This window comes from Eurosta solidaginis, chromosome 5 (genome assembly GCF_040869045.1).
Source record: "Eurosta solidaginis isolate ZX-2024a chromosome 5, ASM4086904v1, whole genome shotgun sequence".
In the NCBI taxonomy this organism is placed as follows: domain Eukaryota; kingdom Metazoa; phylum Arthropoda; class Insecta; order Diptera; family Tephritidae; genus Eurosta; species Eurosta solidaginis.
In genome coordinates this window covers 272,133,430-272,154,285 of record NC_090323.1, presented here as the reverse complement: position 1 = coordinate 272,154,285, position 20,856 = coordinate 272,133,430, and the positions used below count along the sequence as shown (strand labels likewise).

The following is a 20,856-nucleotide window of genomic DNA, read 5'->3' as shown; positions in this document are numbered from 1 at the left end:
TTAAATAAACCACAAAGCTGATAAGCTGATCAATTTTTGTATTGGAGATTTTATAAGGCGTCCGGGACGTATGAGTAACTAATTGGTGTGCTTAGGGCTGTTTTCTTCAAGGTTTATCTGCCCCATAAAAACACTTATTGTCAACAAAACTATATGTATATATGTATATATATGTTGTTCCACGCAAACGACGCAGCTGAATTTGGTTGTTATAATTAAAAAATTTACTCATCCAATTTATTCCTTAATTTTTTTTTTTTCAAAAACGAGCCGGCATATTTTTCACAATTACCAAAACACTTAAAAGATATTTAAGGTGAAAGTTGAAAATTAAAAAAAAACAATTAGGGGCAAATTTCCTTAGTAAAAAAAGTGAAAATTTTAATGAATTTTGGAATTTTTCCGAGTACGCTGTGATTTAATTTTAGTTTACCAAAGTTATCAAGGGATAAAGCTACCGCCGAATTAGATTTTTTTATCCGGGGTGTTGGCAATTTTCTTTAATACTACAAATGACCAAAACCCTTAATACATTAATATTAAAAGCTTATATTCAATGATTATACTCCGGAGCTACCAAGCGCCAAATTTTTCCATGGCCCATTTCAAAAAAAAATATTTTTGATATTTTTTCCCATATCTTATGATTATCATATTGAATGGCTTGCACGTCTGTAAATCTAGATAGCCCAATTCTTTCGGGTACTGTGGATCGTCATGACTTTCAAGTTAAAAAATTGCAAAAAAAAATTATTAGAGTGCAGCACGATGTACTGTGACTGAGACATATATTTTCTATAGAATTTCTGTTTCTTGCATTTCGTCGGCTAAATGCAGATCACCTCAATTTGGTACCAGTTTGAAAACAGCCTATCTTAGCAAACTTTTGATTTTATTTGTAGAAACCAGAACTTAAGAGGTTTTCAAGTAAATACCATCTCAGAATTTTATTAAGGAAAACCTTTGTCAGTGTTGGGTTCCTAGGAAAAATGGGCTGCTGAGTTAGGATAATATTCAACTCTGTTGGGGATTTATAAAGCAGACTCAATCCGCTTAAATGATGTACTGTGAATTGATAGAAGTGATTGAGTGATTAATGGATGCAATTTGAAAGTTTCAATTTCTTTTAAAATTCGCCAAAAATGTACCTATTAAAATTTTGTAAAAGCCAGATTAGGATAAAAATGAAGTAAATTTTTTTTTAAATACATAACTTCCATACATATGTTAATTTCACACGAAATTTCCAACAAGTTTATTGTTACCAAATTTCAATGCTAAAGTCATTAAACATATGTATGTATGTAGATATTTACTACATTCGAATAAACAAGCTTGTGCATATACATATTTACAAATTTATGAATTTACTTACACACATACATACATATGTATGCTCAAAAGTGTGTGGGCCCCCTCCCACATTTAACCAATAAAATAAATTTAAAAAATATATAAGAGAGAAATTATTTAAGAAAGCGTAAGCGATGCTATAAACACCTTGAAATGCTAAATTTACATCGTCACTTGAACTGTCCTTGAATATTTTGATTCATCATTACCAGCATCATAACCATCAGAATCAACAACAATCATCGCTATAATATATTCTGGTTGGATAGTCGACTGCAGCATCGTGCAAATGAACTAGGTTTTGTGCACTACTGGTCATAGCTCGACAACTTACTCGATGGCGAATGTCGGATCACTCATACGACGTGTGGTACTCACTGCCAGCTGCCAGTCTAATATTAAATTAAACGTTTAAGTATGCATGTATGTATGTAGGTGTGTATGGATAAACAGTTGATTATTAGAATATTATAAATATGGTGTGACCATAAGCTTTAAAAAGGCATTTTGTGAATTAAGCCAACAGTTTTTACTACACCGAAGTATTGAGTGACGGCTCTTAACAAATAAAAACTCTAAGTATTGGTGGTTGTTGTTTTAATAGCAAAAGCACCCGCCGAAAATGCAGAGACAAGCGATTCCACCAGTTCGAAGCTTCTAGGTCGTCTCAAATGTTTTGTCTGTTATCCAAAAATATGTTAAGAGCTAACGTGACTCAAAAGCAGGAGATTGATAACGAGAGATAAAAGTTTTTGCATCCTTAGATCAGCCATCGACTTGAACATTAAAGCGATTCAGGATTAATTGCAAATTTGGTGACAAAATTGTGCAATTGTATGAAAATGCACCGGCTCGTGAGCGACCTTAGTAAATCACCATAGCAAACCAACAAAAATAAACCAGCCCTACAAAACACAACTGAAATGCTGACCGTTTAAATGAAAAAAAGTTTAAAACTAACGCGTGTACCGCTAATCAAGGTTGGAAAATGAAAAAAATCACACACACACTATGCTATAAGTTTAGTCTTAATAAAAAAAATAACAAAAGACTTGCAAAGAAGTAATCACTTTAAAAAAGTAACAAAAAAACATAAATACTTTTCACAATATACCTCCGAAGAGATTTAGGCCTATATTCTCTTCGAATTTGCTTCCTGCTACATTATAATTTTGTCCTAAAAATTGAGTTTTCGCTAAAAACCTTTTCATAGCAGAAATACATTCGGAGTGTTTGCCAAACTATTATCGAGTGGCGACTTCGCTTAGAAAAATTTTTTCGCAAGAACTTTTTTAATTAAATATAAAAATTAAATACACAAGTCCTTTAATTTGTACAAAAATTAAGAAGCCGCACACCCGACATTGGAAAAAAATCATGCTGTGTTATTATTGTTATTAATCGTATTAGTCTTGTTCTCAACTTTAAAGTAAAAATTTCTCTAAAAATATATTCGATGGTGACCATAGAACAGCCATTTACCTACATATATGTGTGCATATACATACACACATACGTAGCTATTTCCCTTACTTTGGGGCATATTTTCAATGAATATTATTATCATCTTCGTGATTTCTCTTATTATTTTGTTTATAGCCATCAAAATCTACGTATTAATGAATGTCAATGGCAGAAAGGAATGTCAGGTGGACGGGCGCGGTCCGAGTGCATAATTATCTTTATTTTTGTTGGTTGTTTGTTTGCCTGAATTCAATTATCATTTCGTGTGCGTCATGCTCGTCCGTCCTATTCTATTTCTGTAAGCTTGCTCGTATATATTTTTTGTAACTGTAAATGTTCGAATGTCGAAATTGCGTTTTTTAAACAATATTCCATTTGCTTGTCCTTCACATACACCTTTTCCTCAAAAAGTTCATGCTCTCGCTTTTGACATTAAATATACAAATTCATTTACCTTCGACGAAAACTAAAACTAAAATCTGCTATATACTTAGATATATAAGTATGCATGTACAGTTGCGGATAAGTGTAATTTTTTGAACATTCGGGTGTGTATTTGCATATTTCCATAAAAATTTTTCTGATCTTGTATTTTCACGCTGACTGAAATGCAGATTTCCGAAAGGTGTTTCTGAAAAACAATCGAAAACGATCCCTTTCCACATAGCCGCAAAAAAAATATTAAATATAAAATAAAAAAAAAAAATGGCATGAAATTTTGTAATGAGTATGTGAGTTGTTTGTAATGTACAATTAGAAGCCTTTTTGATTGAGTAGCTTTAAGCGCAATGAAAAACACCCAACATGGAATATATTGACCATCCTATTGTCAACAAATGTAATTCAAAATTTTAACTTGCTAGGAAAATGCAAAGAAAGTTGCATTTTTTCATACAACTTCATTACAAAAATTAAATTCAAAGACCTCTGGCCCGGCCATCTTTGCCCCTAAGAGTATTCTATGCATGTGAACATAATCTCACCAGTCGATTATTGCGAGGTATCTTAAAATGGCGGAAAACTAAAATTATGGATTACATCTGTTTCGACAAAACGCGCGATATGTACATATGTATGCCCATGTGTGAAGGACGTCTATGGAAATATGTTGAATAAACATAAAAATGTGCGCTTGGCATTGAACTTCTTTAAAAGTCAAAAAATTATGTTCTATATTGAAATTGGCAGCTAATCGTTTACATAAAATATGAACATGTTTCTGAATTTCACTTCTTCATCAGCTAGCTTCTTGGGAGCTGAGTATTGAACTCAAAATCTCCAACATCCATACCTTATACTAGTGTCTTGATGCCTTTAATCACTCAGTCATATGAATGCCCCGCTGCTCGCTTTGCAATTGGTCTCTAAGTATTGCCTTTTTGTTGCTATTCCTTTATTCACCATTTTAGGTACATATGCTTTTTAATCCTAATTGTGTGAAATATTTATAGCCGCGCTTACGAGCTTGGTAACATTGGATTTTTATAGTAGTGCTTTTATTAGCAGTATTTCCGCTGCTTACTATTAAATATATCAATATTATTATCTGTGTTTAATTAGCGAGACATGCTCATATTGCTTTATCCCTGCAAAAATCGCGAGTATTCCATGCATGCATGTGTGGAGTACTCGCTATGGACCAAGCGATTGCTCCAAAATTAACCACAATTCATACAAAAAATATGGTCCAATTAACATTGCGATGTCCTAGGACTGGACCATATACTCCAGCTCCGCATTACATCAGAGTAATCCATGGAGTACCCACAGTCCAATAAACATCGTGTAGTGATTACAATCGTTAAAAACGAGCAATGATCGGTTTACAATATGTTCATGTAGAAACATGAGTTGGTCCATTGCTGCATTACAGTGGAGTATAATGGTAAGTACTCCAGTGGACCACATGATCCAACGATTTTTGCAGGGATACAATTGTTTTTGTTATTGATATTAGAGAAAATTCCAAGACCAATTGCAAAGCGAGCAGCGGGGCATTCATATGGCTGAATGGTTGAAGGCATCAAGACACTAGTATAAAGTATGGATGTTGGAGATTTCGAGTTCCATACTCAGCTCCCGAGAAGCTACCTGATGAAGAATAGATATTCAGGAACATGTCCTAGTAACCATCGCCGTTTGTAAACTTTGCAATTTTCTCTAATATCAATAACCAAAACAATTGTATATAGCAATATGAGCAACTCTCGCTAATTAAATACAGATAAAACATGATCTTTATTACAAAGTATCAAACCGTGTTAAATGTTTAAGCAGCAGTTACCCATCGGCGTGTGTGACGTACGTATACGTATGCAGTACGTACACACATTTGAGCGAAATTTATGCCCGTAGTGGCAAAAAAAAAATTGTTGCCATTGACCTATTTGAATGCATGCTTATGGAAACATCAACTTTTTCTATTTTAATTTTTGATGTTGTATAAGGCTGGAATTAATATTAAATAAGTATAAATATATTACATATTTATAATCTGAAACTTTTACATAATCGTTTCGAATTTTTCCACATTTTTTCAAACTTTAATTAGGTGTTTTGCATTAAAACTGCAAACGGTCAAAAATTAGGGCGCAAAAGTTTACTAGGCAACTCTGTCTAGTGAGAGAACGACCAGCTGACACGTTCTTACGCAAAAAATCAAAATTGTTTTGATTTCTACGTTCCGGGCTACGTACGTGCGTGCGTTGATGAACGTCGGTGAGTTTTCGTTTACATTGCACATTCATAAGATAGGTCAGGTCAGCTGACACTTTTTTTGTACGTACGTTCGTGGGTAACTGCAGCTTTAATTAGCAGTTTTTCTGCCGTGGTTCTACGCGGCGGGGCTGGTGCCTCTACCCATTGAACTATAACATTCAAATGTTGAGTAGTCGTTGAGTGATTACTCTCTGAACGCACCGTTGAATAGTTACGATCCACTCAACGCTTGAAATTTTACGTTAAATTAGTGAGCAGGAATATTTTGACAGTTCTTTGACATTTTAAAGTGTTTGTTATGAACAAAGTGTTTCCTCTCTATATATTCTGGTGAAGTCTAAAAAATAATTTGAGAAGTCCTTTTCCTTAAAATTTAAGGATAGTTATTTCAATTTGACAATATTTTGACGGTTCTTTGACATTTTAAAGTGTTTGTTATGAACAAAATGTTTCCTCTCTATATATTCTGGTGAAGTCTAAAAAATAATTTGAGAGGTCCTTTTGCTTAAAACTTAAGGATAGTTATTTCAATTGACAATTTGCTCAACTCGCCGTTCATAAAACAAAACTTCTATCATTTAACTAACGGAAACATGTTTGCAACGTATCAGCAAAAATTGTGTTCTCTGAAAGCGCCCAATGATATTTTTTTAGAAAATGTTCTATGTAGTATTTTCAATAATCAGTGGCCCTATTCAGTAACCGTGAGTTTTAAAATGTACACTCTTTCTTCATATAATTTGTATGAAAGAAAAATGTACATTTGAAAACTCATAGTTACTGAATAGGGCCCCAGGCCTATTTCAAAAACCATTTAGATCCGATTTTAAATTAACATCGTATGTTTTTACTTTCGCTGTTCTAGTATCCGTATTGAAATACTTCTATTATGTAAAATTCGATATATTTTCAAAAATTAGAACAGTATTTCGACAGCAACGTAGGTTAGGTTAGGTTAGAGTGGCTGCCTCCGCTGTCCGAGCGGAGACTCACGTAGGCCGTTGTGGCCCGTTGTGCTACCACGCGGGGGCCCCTATTTCCTGTTACCCTACTTTCGAAGAAGAAGAAAGTTTAGACCCCAGTGAGGCTAAACCAGCGCGTTTGCCTAATGAAACGCAAGATGTCGTTTGGGTTTATAGATTCAAGCTCCGCAAGGCACCAAAAAGAGTGTCTGTGGAGGCATTGGTACCTGGTTTTTGACAGTGCGGGACAGTGGCACAGATAGTGCTCAACGCTTTCTATCTCCTCCTCGTCCCTACAGCTGCGGCAGAAGTCATTTGTCTGCAGGCCCATATAGGCACCGTGAGTGCCCATGAAACAGTGACCTGTAAGAAGGCCCACTAGTGGGCTTATAGAGATACGGTTTAACAATATCACCGATCGCGATCTCTTTTCATCCAGCTTAGGCCAGATTTGCCTGGATATACTACATGTAGGTTCCCTCGCCCACCTGGCGTTTGCCTGATCCGTGAAAAGAGATCGCAGGTGGTATTTGCAAGTGTTTAGAGGAGGGCTGGCCCAACCAGCGGAGGTTATTGTTTGCAAGTGGGTGCCTTCCCTAGCTAGCTCATCCGCGGCGCAGTTTCCTGTGATGTCACAGTGGCCAGGAACCCATATTGTGCTTAGGGTGCAATCTTCAGCTAGTTTTTTGAGGGTTTCTCTGCACTTCAATGCCACTAGTGACGAGGTGTTACTGCATTGCAGGGATTTTATGGCAGCTTGGCTGTCAGAGAAAATTTAAATAGAATTGGTTACCTGCAGGTTAGCAAGATAGCGGGCTGCTTCCCAGATAGCTATAAGTTCAGCCTGAAAAAACACTGCAGTGATCGGGTAGGCGAAAGCTCTCGCTTAGATTGAGCTTCTCCGAGAATATTCCGCTGCCGACTCTGTTGTTTAGTTTAGAGCCATCTGTAAAAACGGAGATTTCGTGTGATCCCGGCTCCACGCCGTTTGCCCACTCGTTCCTCTCTGGGATTCTTGTGGAAAATGTGTTGTCCCAGCAAGGGGTCGATATTGTATGGTCCAATTTCAAGAAAGTTTCGGGGACTTGCTTCTGGATTCGGGTGTGACCAAACCTGCAGTCCCTCCATGGTTCGATAGCGTTGAGCCTTGCCGCGTTGCAGGAGGCGCAGTATCTACCATAAAGATCAGTTGGGAGAAGGAATAATATGGTTTCAAGAGCTTTGGTGGGAGTGGAGGGAAGGGCACCGCTGGTGAGCATTGCCGCCATCCTCTGCACTCTCGTTACTTTACTCTTGTTAGATTCGATATCGAGTGCCGTCCACCATACGGTGACGGCGTAGAAGAGTATGGGTCTCACCACTGCCGTATAGATCCAATGGACTATGCGTGGCTGGAGACCCCACCGACAGCAACGTAATAGTGATAAATATAAAATTGTATTTTTGTCTAAAAAACAAAATTCATTAGTTGTATTATTAACGACGCAAGCTCGGACACACTATCTCAGAAATCGGCAGAAGAACATCGTGCCTTTGAGTTGATTTTAAACACCCTATTGTCGCTCAAAACGTATCAAATTTATGTTGAAATAGGATTCATGATATAGGTTTCCTTTTCTAGGGCCTGGCTTTTATTTGTCCTTAAAAAATAAAAGTCCCGGTTTAAGATTTATTTTCGGACTTATAAAATAAAAGCCCGAACTTTACTTTTATTTGTGGATTTTTTTCGAAAAAAGTTCGGATTACTCGTCGATATCGTTTGTTATCGATAGCAATTAGATGAAACTCTTTTCAAAAAGTCCCGAAGCAGTTCCCAGATGATTCCGAAATAATTACGAAATTGCCCCTTTGTCCATATGTCCTTTTGTCCTTTTCTGATGGACATATTTCTTGCATATCTATATGTATTTTACATTTCTATTTCAATCTGCATAGAAATGCGAGCTCTGGCTATGACTTTCCATTATAATTAATTTAGTTTTGTTTCGCCGATAAGCATTTCAATGTATGAATTTGCTTTTGTGACTGCAGTTACATTTAGTCGCGATATGTAGGTATGTATATGATTTTATATAATAAATATTTGACTACGAACTCTATTGCATACTTCTAGGCGTATTGCTGTTTACTGTTTACAATCGAATATAGGATCGTAAAATGCTTATATACATTAGGGCGGGTCAATTTTTTTCTACGACATTTTTAGCATATGGTTGTTCTAAATAAAATTCTTAGTAAAAAACCACTTGATGATCTCAATTGGCGTCAGTCATCAAGAAGAGCAGATAACTCGCGTAATTTGTTATGCAGCGGTCAAACTCGAGTAGGCGGTTAGGAGCCTAATATTAATAATAATAATGTTTAACACAAAACATCGTCATGAATTGCTCCTAAGCTAGCTATCTTTTTTAATATGAAGTTTTCATAAGCCCTACAATATTTTACTAGCCGTACATAAATACAAATTATTAAATCGGATAACTAACAATAATAATAATTTGGGTCCATAAGCTTTTCATACAATTTGTGAGGTGCTGCTTTTTAATTTTACCTAGCAACAGACTCCGTGAGTGTGAAACTGTGTATTACAATTAGTATAGAGACCTTGAATGGGACAATTTCTGTAGAGTTATAGAACACGCTTTTCGAAATTGTCATAGAAAAATCAATCAACAGTGAAGGCCAACGTGGTGAGAGGGTAGCGTGCGCGCTGATCACTCCGAGTTCCTGGGTTTAAGTCCCGAGATAAATAGCTTAAAATGCTTTAAAAAAAAATGTTTCTTAACGTGGTCGCCTAGTGTATTTCTGGCATGAAAGCTTCTCTGCGAAGTCTCATTTGCCTTGCAGATGCCGTTCGGCACAGATTGTACTTTGTTAGACCAAAATTAATTGGGCACACTCAAAACCATTCAAAGAACTAAAAGTAAAAAGTTCAAAACTTTCGTAAAATTTTCTGAAATTTTGGAATTTTTTCGAAAATGTTTTGCGATTAGTTTACATCGTTTTGGTTACAGAATTCAAAGAAGTTTTTCTTAAAATTTGGAAACTACAAAAAAATTAATTGAAGAAATTTGATAAAAATTGCCACTGTTATTTTTTTGCACATCAAAGTGGCCATATAAAATCAAATGAACGTTCTTTCTTGGTCAAATTCTTTCAAAAGGTAAAATGTATGTACCACGGTCAAAAGTGCAACACATATATTTTGGCCCAGATTCCAGGAGTATATTTTTAGGATAGTCTAAGTTTCGACCCCTGTCGCAAACGCCTAAGCCCTCTTCAATCGTGACCAACATTTCTGGCGCATGCTGATGATATTGATATCATTAGCCAAAACAAAGGCGCCGTAATTTTGGATTGGATGAAGGGGAAAAATGTTTTTCTTGCGGTTAAGCTTTTGTGAGCTGGAGGACGAAACGTTGTTTCAAATTCTCTGCAAATGCATCGCACTGACCAGGCACATCCTCCCCATCTAGGCGGCGCAACTCTTAATTCCTTCGAGATATGGAGTAAAAAGCCTGAAGAGGGATTTAAATATATTAAAAGGCTCTACATACAGTAATAGGCTGAACGGTTAAAAAAATAGATCTATATAAAGGTCGCAGTGCTTCGAGGCCTAATTGTAATAAGAATGAATAAAGATAGTGCAATCAATAAAAGCACATAGGCTTCGCTGGCTAGGTCATATTATGTGGATTGGCGAAAACCGAGAATGTTTGGAAAAAGGGGAGGAGGAGACCCCCACTGAGTTGGAAGAGGCCAACATCTCTTAGGGGACTAAGCGCAAATTAATTATAATGATTTTTGACAGCGGTATTAAAGTTTGGCGGCCACCGTGGTGTGATGGTAGCGTGCTCCGCCTACCACGCCGTATGCCCTGGGTTCGCACCCTGGGCAAAGCAACATCAAAATTTTATAAATGAGGTTTTTAAATTAGAAGAAAATTTTTCTAAGCGGGGTCGCCCCTCGGCAGTGTTTGGCAAGCATTCCGGGTGTATTTCTGCCATGAAAAGCTCTCAGTGAAAACTCATCTGCCTTGCAGATGCCGTTCGGAGTCGGCATAAAACATGTAGGTCTCGTCCGGCCAATTTGTAGGGAAAATCCAGAGGAGCACTACGCAAATTTGAAGAGAAGCTCGGCCTTAGATCTCTTCGGAGGTTATCACGCCTTACATTTATTTTTTTTTTTTATTAAAGTTTGAAGGGGTCATATTACCAAAAAAAAAAAATTGTTTATTTGCACATACCACAGTTTCAAATTTCAAATTTAAAACATAAAGGTTATACATTCAAAATCGCAAATGCCTTGTAAATCGTCTAAGCCTCGGCACTGGTGCTTTTGCCAGAACAGTAAATATATATGTAAAATCAAAATTTCGGAAAATAAAAGTTTTAGTGCATTGTTTTTCGAAAGTCAATACACATTCACCTTATTTAGACCGTAAAAGTGTGGTTTCCTTTTGAACTTGTTATTCGAAATTTCAATGTAATATTGACTAGTCAAAGTTAACTCAAAATCGAAAAAGGGCACATTTATATTTCTGATAAGACGGCGACGATACATGAAAAATTTTCTTATGTGCGAGGTTTCCATGGCTAGAAGGCATCTGAGAGTTTGCATGAATCGCCCGGTTTCCTTCCTTTGCTTTATTTATCAAGCATTTAACGATAAATTTAATGTTAGGGTATATCAAAAAAGCAAATATATCATCGTAATTTACAAGAGAATAAAGCATTGTCGTTAATAATGTTTATTATGTAGCGGTAGTTCTCTCAATAATCACTCACTTGGTTCACAATAGCCGCTTGCTCCTCAGCTACGTCTTGTTGATGATCGCGAGTTGGCATTGGACTAAAATAGCCGCCAGAATTCTGTGCAACATAACCACCGGAAGCGTTCAGTTTTGGAAATACTGTTTGTGGCAACGAGTCAACTGGCAGTTGTAGAGCGCGCTCATAATGCCCAGGGCCTGGTAAAAATGGAGATGGACCTCTGTAACAAAAAAAAAGATATATTTAAATAAATATTGCAATTAATAAAAATATATAAATTAATTAACCTGTGTGGAACATTGGCATTAGATAAATCTGGACTATTGCTATTAACCGGCGATGGGCCACTTTTGTATGGATCTGCGCCAAGTCCTTGTGTGTAAGCGATTTTACTGTCTCGATGCACGACGATTTTTATTTCATTGCCTGCAGTACGAAAAAGTTTCTCAGCATCGCCATGGCTGATATCACGGGCATCATAGTCACGTATTTTCGCTATTATGTCACCCCGTAGGACTTCCCCATATGCGGGACTTCCCATTTGAACCTGCAAGCAAACTAATTAATTAAAAAAATGCGAGTGACAAAAAGTAAATAAGAACTGAAAAAAGTACAAAGTTTCGGTAAAATTTTAAGCCATAAGCCAGAGCAAGGAGGTAAGGACGGCTGTAGCTAAATATATGTTCCTTACCTCGGGTTGGGGGTAACAAAATATTTAGTCGTTGAGAATTCGTTCAATTATGTTCCTAAGTTAATTATACATGTACAAGTATGTGTATATATGTATGTAAAAAAGGAATGATATCTTTATGTTTATTTTATTAAACGGTTTTATTTAGCTTGACTTGACAGGCCGGTCGCACGGCTGTTGTGAACGAATTTTGTAATTGAAATTTATGTAAGGTAGGTCCTAGGTACTAGTCATCACACTCCCCATCAATCTAAGGCGTTGATCAGACAATTAAATAAAAGCGTTGGACTCGTCACGTTTCTATTGATAGTCATATATAAGACCAAATGAACCTTAATCAGGTTATGCTACGCCTCACATTTTTAGAAATTTCACGCGCTCAACGCTTTTATTTAATTGACTGATCAACGCCTTAGATTGATGAGGAGTGTGATGACTAGTACCTAGGACCTATCTAATTATTTTCTAGCTTTTAGTATTTTTATTACTTCATGTATGTAAGTATTGTTTTCAATATTTTTTGTATCCTGTGCTTCCAGCTTTGATAATATACGGACTTCCTGCTGTTCAAGTTGTGTAGAGATCTGAGATGATATCTCCGCTGAAATTCGTGCGGACATTTCGGATATACGTGTCCCTTGCACTTCCAGTTGAGATGCCAAATATGTCTTCTGTTCTCCCAATTGTGATGTTATATTTGTCTTTTGTTCTGCCGATTGAGATGACACTTGCGACGCCATTTCTGTTACTGTCGATGTTTGTGCAGATATTGCAGCCAATATCATGTTCAAGTCTGTGTTGGTAACTGTCTGCGATGTTTCGTTTTTCTCTTCAATTTTTGTTGTTTATTCTTCCACATCAGGATAAAAGACATACTCGCCCACATTAATTCCTTCCAATTCCATAGCCTCACGTAGTCGTGCCTGAAGTTCGAGTTTATTGCCGGTTGTTTTCAATCCACGGCTCTCCAACTTCTTCTTCAGTTGCTGGATCTTCAATTCACTCCAATTTGCCATATCCTTGTTGCATTCAAAATCTTCGGAATTTATTCAACAATTCCTCTTCTGACACCAATTGTAAAGAATTTAGTGCAATTTCTCTTATTTGCAACCTTCTACGAAAGTTCGAATCACTAAACTGTTGAATAAATAACTCCACTATTCAATAATGCAAAATGTCTTTATTAGAATACTTCACAATAACACTTATACTTCGCAACTGATAGCTTGCCTAAATCAAACTGATTGTCGTGCCTCAACTGTTACTGCTTTTTATACTGTTTGGTTTCCTCGTTCACATATTTCTAGGCACTTCTATTTCTAGAATTTACTAGCTAGTTATCAGCTATAAAATTACCAGCTATAACTACGTTTATAGCTTCTCATATCCGCGTGTATATGTGAGTGATACTTGCACAAATTATTGCCTACTTTTGGGAGTATCTCAGATATATGCATGTGTTTGTGCGTTGCTCTCCGCTGCTTGTATGTACATATGTATAGACATAATGATTGATTTATTGATGTGCATACAAGTCACAAATTGCTGCTTCGTTTAATTTCATTTGGAAGAACAACTGCAAGTCAAACTAACACATTTTTTAATTGTTTTTCTGCATTTTTTGTTGGAACAGAAAAATAAACAGTTAAACAATACACCGAAATGCTAATTCAAATTAGCGAAACATTGAGTGTAATATGGAAATAAGTACTTGTTTCATAACACATCGTGAGTGAAAATTGCAGGTGCCGTCGGCATTAAACATGTAGGTTCCTTTCCTTTAATTTCTTGAAAAATTATTTTTTTTACTTATTCCGAATCCCGGGATATCGGTACTGGCATTCCTAATCCGTGATCACAAGTTAAAGCAGCCTAAGTTGGAAATGACGACATAAATGAGAATGCACAGACGGCTCCATGGCTGAATTTCCATATTTTATTTGAAATTTCCTTCAATTTTATTAACTAAATTAACAAAACAACTTATTCCGACTTAAGCCACAGATGACTCCGGTATGTGACCATTTGTTAAAAAAAAAAAAATGTAAGGCGCGATAACCTCCGAAGAGATCTAAGGCCGAGCTTTTCTTCCAATTTGCGTCGTGATCCTCTTGATTTTCCCTACAAATTGGCCGGACGGGATCTACATGTTTTATGCCGACTCCGAACGGCATCTGCAAGGCAGATGAGTTTTCACTGAGTGCTTTTCACTGCCGAGGGGCGACCCCGCTTAGAAAAACTTTCTTCTAATTGAAAAATCTTATTTCCAAAATTATGATATTGCTTTGCCCGGGGTGCGAACTCAAGGCATACGGTGTGTTAGGCGGAGCACGCTACCATCACACCACGATGGCCGCCATTTGTTACATCCATCAAAAATATGTTGTTCATAAGGAACTTTTATTTGCTTTTTTATACGTATACGTTGGCGTCAAATGATTGTCACTGATGTCTCGTTTTTGTGAAAACCCCTAATACCGGTAAAATAAGTTTCTGTTACACTTCTTTAAAATAGAATACTTAAATTTTATTAAAATTTAAATTGTATCTTTGCCCCAATATTATATTTCAATATGGTGAAACATTCAAAATGGTTACCACAAAAGAGTCTATCTAGAATTTTTTTCATACTTCCTACACATATCACGATTAATCACGAATGGACGTCTCAAGCGTCAATTTCAGCAAACACAAATGTTGACCAGTATTTTAGTGATCCACACAACGGCTGGAATTTTGCGTCAAAAATCTGCGCAGAAATTTGTTTCGTTGCATTGTCAATAAAAAATGTTCTCTTAATATTTTGGTAAAGTGTAAAAAATGATTTAAGAATTAATTTTCCATTAAATGTAAGGATAATTTTTTCATTTCAACTGGCGGAACATTTCAACGTTTCAACAAAAATGTCTGCTTGTAGATCCGTTATTATTTCCCTCTTTCTTTGCTCGAGCAAAATCATATTTTCCGCCTAATATCATAGTTTAAGATAAGCTGAAAAAAAATCAAAGTTGTGATCTATTCCATAACTTTCCTTTCCTTTAGTAAATCGTTTTCGTGTTAGTTGTCGTCACTTGAGTCGGTTTGGGTCAGTTAGGTCAGCACACATACGGCGGCCGCCAGTAGCAATCAACAATAAAATAAAAAATTTAATAAGCATGAGAAAGTGTCTAATACTCGTAACAAATTTACAAATGGACACACAATCTCGTCAGTATGTATATAATAATAATATGTGCACATAATGCGCATACGCACATCAACTGCAATTCATAAACAAAAATTTTGTTTACATGCTTTCGTGACACGAATTAAGATAAATCAGCGAAAGTTGCTCGACAGATTCTATGATAAATCAAATATAAAATGTTGCACACAATCCGCTCTCATTGGCGCTTGCACTGCTGACACTTTTGTGCTAATTAATTATGACGAGGACGCAGCCTTCAATTAATGATTTTTTTTATTAACTGAAAATAGAAATGCGATTTGCGCAAACATAATTATAATTGATTTATAGTTGATGGTATGCAATAGTATAATGTAGGTACATACATAATATGAGAAGCGTCATATCATAACGCAATATTTACAATCGAAGTTTCGAGAAAGTTGAAAAACTTTTATATAAAAAAATAAAAAAAAATAAAAATGAAAGGCGCGATAACCTCCGAAGAGATTTTGGGCCGATCTTATCTTCCAATTTGCGTCGTGCTCTCTTTAATTTTTTCTACGAATTGGCGGGACAGGACTTACTTGTTTTATGCCGACTCCGAACGGCATCTGCAAGGCAGATGAGTTTTCACTTAGAGCTTTTCATGGCAGAAATACATTCGTAGTACTTGCCGAGGGACGACCCCGTTTAGAAAAATTTTCTTCTAACTGAAAAACTTTTTTCTAAAATTTTGATGTTGCTTTTCCCGGGGCGTGAACCCAGGATCTTCGGTGGGGATAGCGGAGCACACTACCATCACACCACCACGGCGGCCGCTAAATATAACAAAATATAGCTCCAATCAAAATAAAGTAAGGAATTCTATGTTCGGGCGAAACCGAACATTATATGCCCAGCTGCGTGTTCTCACACACAACCAATTTTGCCTTTTTTCAGAGCAAAGTTACTGAACAATCAGATTTTCCATTTTTCGATACCGATGCCCACATTGCATGGTTACAGTTTCAATACCAATCTATTCTGTGCCCAGATAAGCCCGTGTACCGCATTTGGTAAAATTATTTTAATTTTTGCTCAAGTTTAGTTATATTTCATGGCTCAAACAAAAACTTTTTCGACACTGATAATTTTGACATATCTATCTCTGTTTATCTCATCAAGTCACGACACAAGTAACATCAAAATTGTTTTAGAAAGTTTTTCTTATCGAAAGGGACGCCTTGACATTGACGAGCCCTGCGGGTGAAGATATTTCTGCTATGAATTACTTTCTCAGCATATATGCATTTGCCTTAGCATTTGCCATTTCGAGAAGGCATATAACATTTATATCCGCTAATTTGTAGGAAAAATTATACAGGACCACCCCACATGGCATCAAATGTTTCAGAAATTCTTACATTTATTGCGGGAATATTTGACTTTCAATATGTTTTCGACATGTTTCTCACATATTAATGAAATATTTTTACTAAACAAATACTATTACCAATACTATTAAAATCCTCGTCTAATGAGACAACCTGATTGGCGCACTCAATTGTCGGTGGTAAAGAATAAAAACAAAATACGATAGAAAACGGGTTATAAATAGAAACTTGCAAAGTACATTGATGGCTTGATGCCCTAAAACGTCAAGCCTTCAATGGGTGGATCGCTGATGATAAACCGTCGTGGGTTTTGTTTTTTTTTTTTTTTAATTTACTCTTTTTCTATGTATAATAATTTAATAAGAAATATACATTTTACAAAAATAACAAACTTGGTCTTGAAAACATAACATTGTTTAATTTTAATAATATTTTCATAATGAACTCGAAAATACTTCAGAAATATTTTTAGTACTTTTAGTTGTAATATATAAAATACAAAAACAGACATTTTAATATTGCTGAAATATTTCCAGAGTATTTTAAGAATATTAGTTGTAATATTGCAACACCCTATAATATTGTGCCTAAATATTTTAGCAACATTTCGACAATATTGTTTGCCATGTGGGATAACACAAGTTGGAAAAGAAGCTCAACCTTAAGCTCAATGGAGTTATATGGCGCCTAATATTTTTATTACTACAAAATCACTGTCACCTCGAAAACCAAACAGATGAAACATTTTTGCATTTGTGCTGTCGGGTTTTATATTTTCCTGCAAAAGCGCAGTAAAATTATTACAATAGCAGTGGGTTGCGATCATTGCGATTAAACAAATTTCCAATTATAATATCAAATATTTACATATATGTAGAGGGTTATTCTCATAAATCAAATCATGTTTCAAGTACAATTCTAGAGTACTTCAACTTTAGCCTTTAACAATTCGTGAAATCCTGCGAAAACGATTTAAGTGAAAGTAATTTGTCCAATTCATTCCCACGGTCTAATGAGTTCATATACAGAATAACAAATGGTAAAAAAAAAATTACATGTTTACTAACTGTACGAAAAAGATTTGCCAAATATATAAAAAAGAAATGTTTAAATCAGTAAAAAAAAATTGCATTGCATAGTAACGATGCGCGCAATTTACTTCGGAATTGATCAACTGTGCCAAATATATTTAACGCAAGGAAGCAAAAAAATATACAAACTCGTAAAATAGCCAAAAGCAAAAATAATAAAAACATTTGTGTTTTGAACTTGCGATCATTTTTCAAATCGCAATATTTGTTTCACTTTCGCTGCATTTTCAAAATGTTAGATTCTTGAAATTTCAATAGCATTGTATTTTTTTTTTTTTTTTGTTTTTGTTTGAGTTTTTTTTTGTGCCTGCAGCATGTTTTGATCGCTCGATTCTTTGTTTGTTTGAGCGTACCGCAACACAATGGGTGATTTCCAAAAATTGCGCGATAAATTAAAGTAGCATACTCCGAAGTTGGCATTTTTTGAATGTTCCTTTTTTTTTTTTGCTCTTATGGGAACTTTATTAGAATTTTGGAATTGCATTCAATTGATTTGTATAAGGGTACTTGTAAAACGAAAAAAGGTATTCGATTTGAAGAAAATCGTCTTTGTCTATTTCTCGATTAAAATAGTTCATTAATGGCAGAATGAGGTCATATTCCACATACAAGATTTAGAATTTGTCCGGTTCGCCGTCACTATAATCGACAATTCTACCGATTTTCAACAGTAACGCACTACATCACAGCTTCAAAACGAATTGGGAAAATTCTTCCAAAATCATCTTGTCTTGCCCTATTTCGGCTCTTTCCGTGTTTATACCCAAAAAGTTTGGTCGCCCATTATCGGCACACGTCAGCTCTATTCTTGCAACAAGTTGACATTATAATATCAATTATAAAAATCTGCATTCAAAATTAAAAGAAAAAATGTTATACCTTAAAAAAAAAAAACCGGAGAAAGAGAGCACAAAGCAAGTTGCCCAGCAAAAGAAGACCGGAGCGCGTCGCTTTTCTCCCCACAACCACAGTGAAACAACGAGACCCAGCAACACAACTTTACATGTTTGAATACACTCTTAAGCGTTTTTCTTTATTTAGCGAAGAAGCAAGTCAAAAATGCGTTTTATATAAATGTTCACATACATATATTGTTAGAAAAGAAAATAATAATTGGCGCTTAAACCGATATTCTCTTCCAACTTGTGTCGTGCTTCCTTTTAGACTTTCCTAATTATTATAATACAATAAAGATGTAAAGTTCTCAAATATGCAGTTTCAGTTTACAATAACATTTTTGTCACATAAGTTTTCGTACTAGTCCACTGTGCGCCACCATCCGTTTATTGCATTGGCAATGATAAACAACACGAACACAAACACACCTGGCAATTGGCAGCCAACACAGTCCGACATTCTTTATTTTATGCATATCTTTTGCCTCTTCATGATTTACTTTTTTTTTTTGGTGAATCGCATAACAACCTACAAGAACCCAAACGTCCTCTTGTGGCACCTTTAAGATCATATTACATAACTCTCGCATGAGAGAAATTTGTAAAATATAAGAAGAGATGCTTCATGCCTTGATTTATTATTACCCTTGTTATGATAAGTGGAGTTTCCAAATCGCTGCCGCCGACAAGACGTATACCCCACGGTGTGTTGGGTCCATCTCGTTGCAAAACAACGGTGAATTCATGCAATTTCGGGCTCATTTTTCTGCTACAAATTGCAGCAGCTCCAGCAATAAAAGCCAATCACTTAAGTACAGAAAGGAAACTAAGCTCACGACGCGCAAATATAGACAGTTCAGCGACCACAAGGCAATTTTTTAATTTAGGTGGCGCGCGCGACTTACGGTCGGTAATGGTTTTACTATTTTGCTCAGTGGCAATCTGGTTGCTTTGCAATAAGATTATGATTACACTGAATTTTCGCAGACGAATTGATCGCACTGAAAGTTGCTCAGGCACTAATTTTAAATGCGGCAAGCATTGAAACGAATTCACGGCGGAAACCGAAATGCTTATTTTGCAATCATTTGTATATAGTACGACACCACCCCTTTTTGCCTTTATTCGCCTTCTTAGCTGACGTATTTTCCTTTTAATTTTTGTTTTCAAGAAGACGTGTTCTTTAATCGAGTTTTACTTGTTTTTATTTTATAGCAATTTTCATTTCGATTTTCCTTTGTATATACAATTCAGCCATAAAAAAGTTAATTTCAATGAAATTTTTATTAAAAAAAAAACATAATTTAGACGCTCAACCTATAGTTAAAACGAATATTAATTAAAAAAATAAAAATAAAATAAATAAATTGGAAAACAGAAAAATGCTTGATACCGAAAAATAGTAACATATATACATACTACACTGACAAAAAAATCGTCTTTTTATGAGGCACATGAGTGTTTAGGTTTCATCATAACGAGCGCTTCCCGCAATTTAAGTGTAACCAACAAAAATACAGATATTAGTTTTTTGCTGAAAACCGATAGCTTTGCATGATTTCAATCATCTCACAAATTTTTATGATAGAGAATAGTACCGTTATCTAGCTAAATCAAAAACAAATTTTAAAGTAAGTGAAATTTGAGGTTTGTTTACTTTTTTCGTGACCGCAAATTGCTACTTACCTCAAAAGTGCTTCTCTGTAGTATCTTACGAGTAATGTTTATTTTCACTTTTATCGTATATATTTATATTGTTCGCAAAAGCACTTGTTGCAATTATACTGAAAATGCATGATTTAAGCAACCATTTTGCAAAACGAAAAAAATATGGCTGAAAACGAAAATATCATCATTTCTGCTTAAGTTCGTGAAATCCAATAAAATCGTTTTATTATTTTAATATGGAGCTTTTACAAAATAAGGTGATTAATTATTTTACATTATCTTTATCTGTGTTTTTATACCAAAGAACGATCAAGAATAATTCACTGGTGCCATATAGCGATACTGAGTCTGAAAAGACATATGCTGGGGAATTAGAAAACGAGATATGCGTTGGAACAAGAGGGTACAAGAAGAAACGAAAACTTCCTAAAAGACTTCGGGGTAAAAAACGAAAGCTGTATGAAGTTAAACCAAATCCCTGCGTAGGTAAAAAGTGTTTAAACAAGTGTTGTGAAAAGCTTAGTGGGAAGATCGGTTGGTGCTAAATGAACACTTTTGGAGCTTAAGCAACAAGATACGACAAAGAGATTGGCTTCTATCGTGCATGACCCGGAAATGCGGTCAAAGGAGAACATCAGATAGCCTTAAAAAACAGTGGAGCTATGCATATTTCATTGCCAATAACGAAAAGCGTTTTAA

General features: G+C 35.5%; 1 protein-coding gene across 1 annotated transcript in view; it reads right to left on the bottom strand.

The window, feature by feature from the left end:
- Nucleotides 1–20,856, bottom strand: part of Zasp66 (PDZ_signaling and DUF4749 domain-containing protein Zasp66) — a 75,928-nt gene that overhangs the window by 28,963 nt on the left and 26,109 nt on the right. The window contains 2 exon segments of the mRNA XM_067790730.1: nucleotides 11,285–11,489; nucleotides 11,557–11,816. Coding sequence (XP_067646831.1) covers nucleotides 11,285–11,489; nucleotides 11,557–11,816 — 465 coding nt within the window.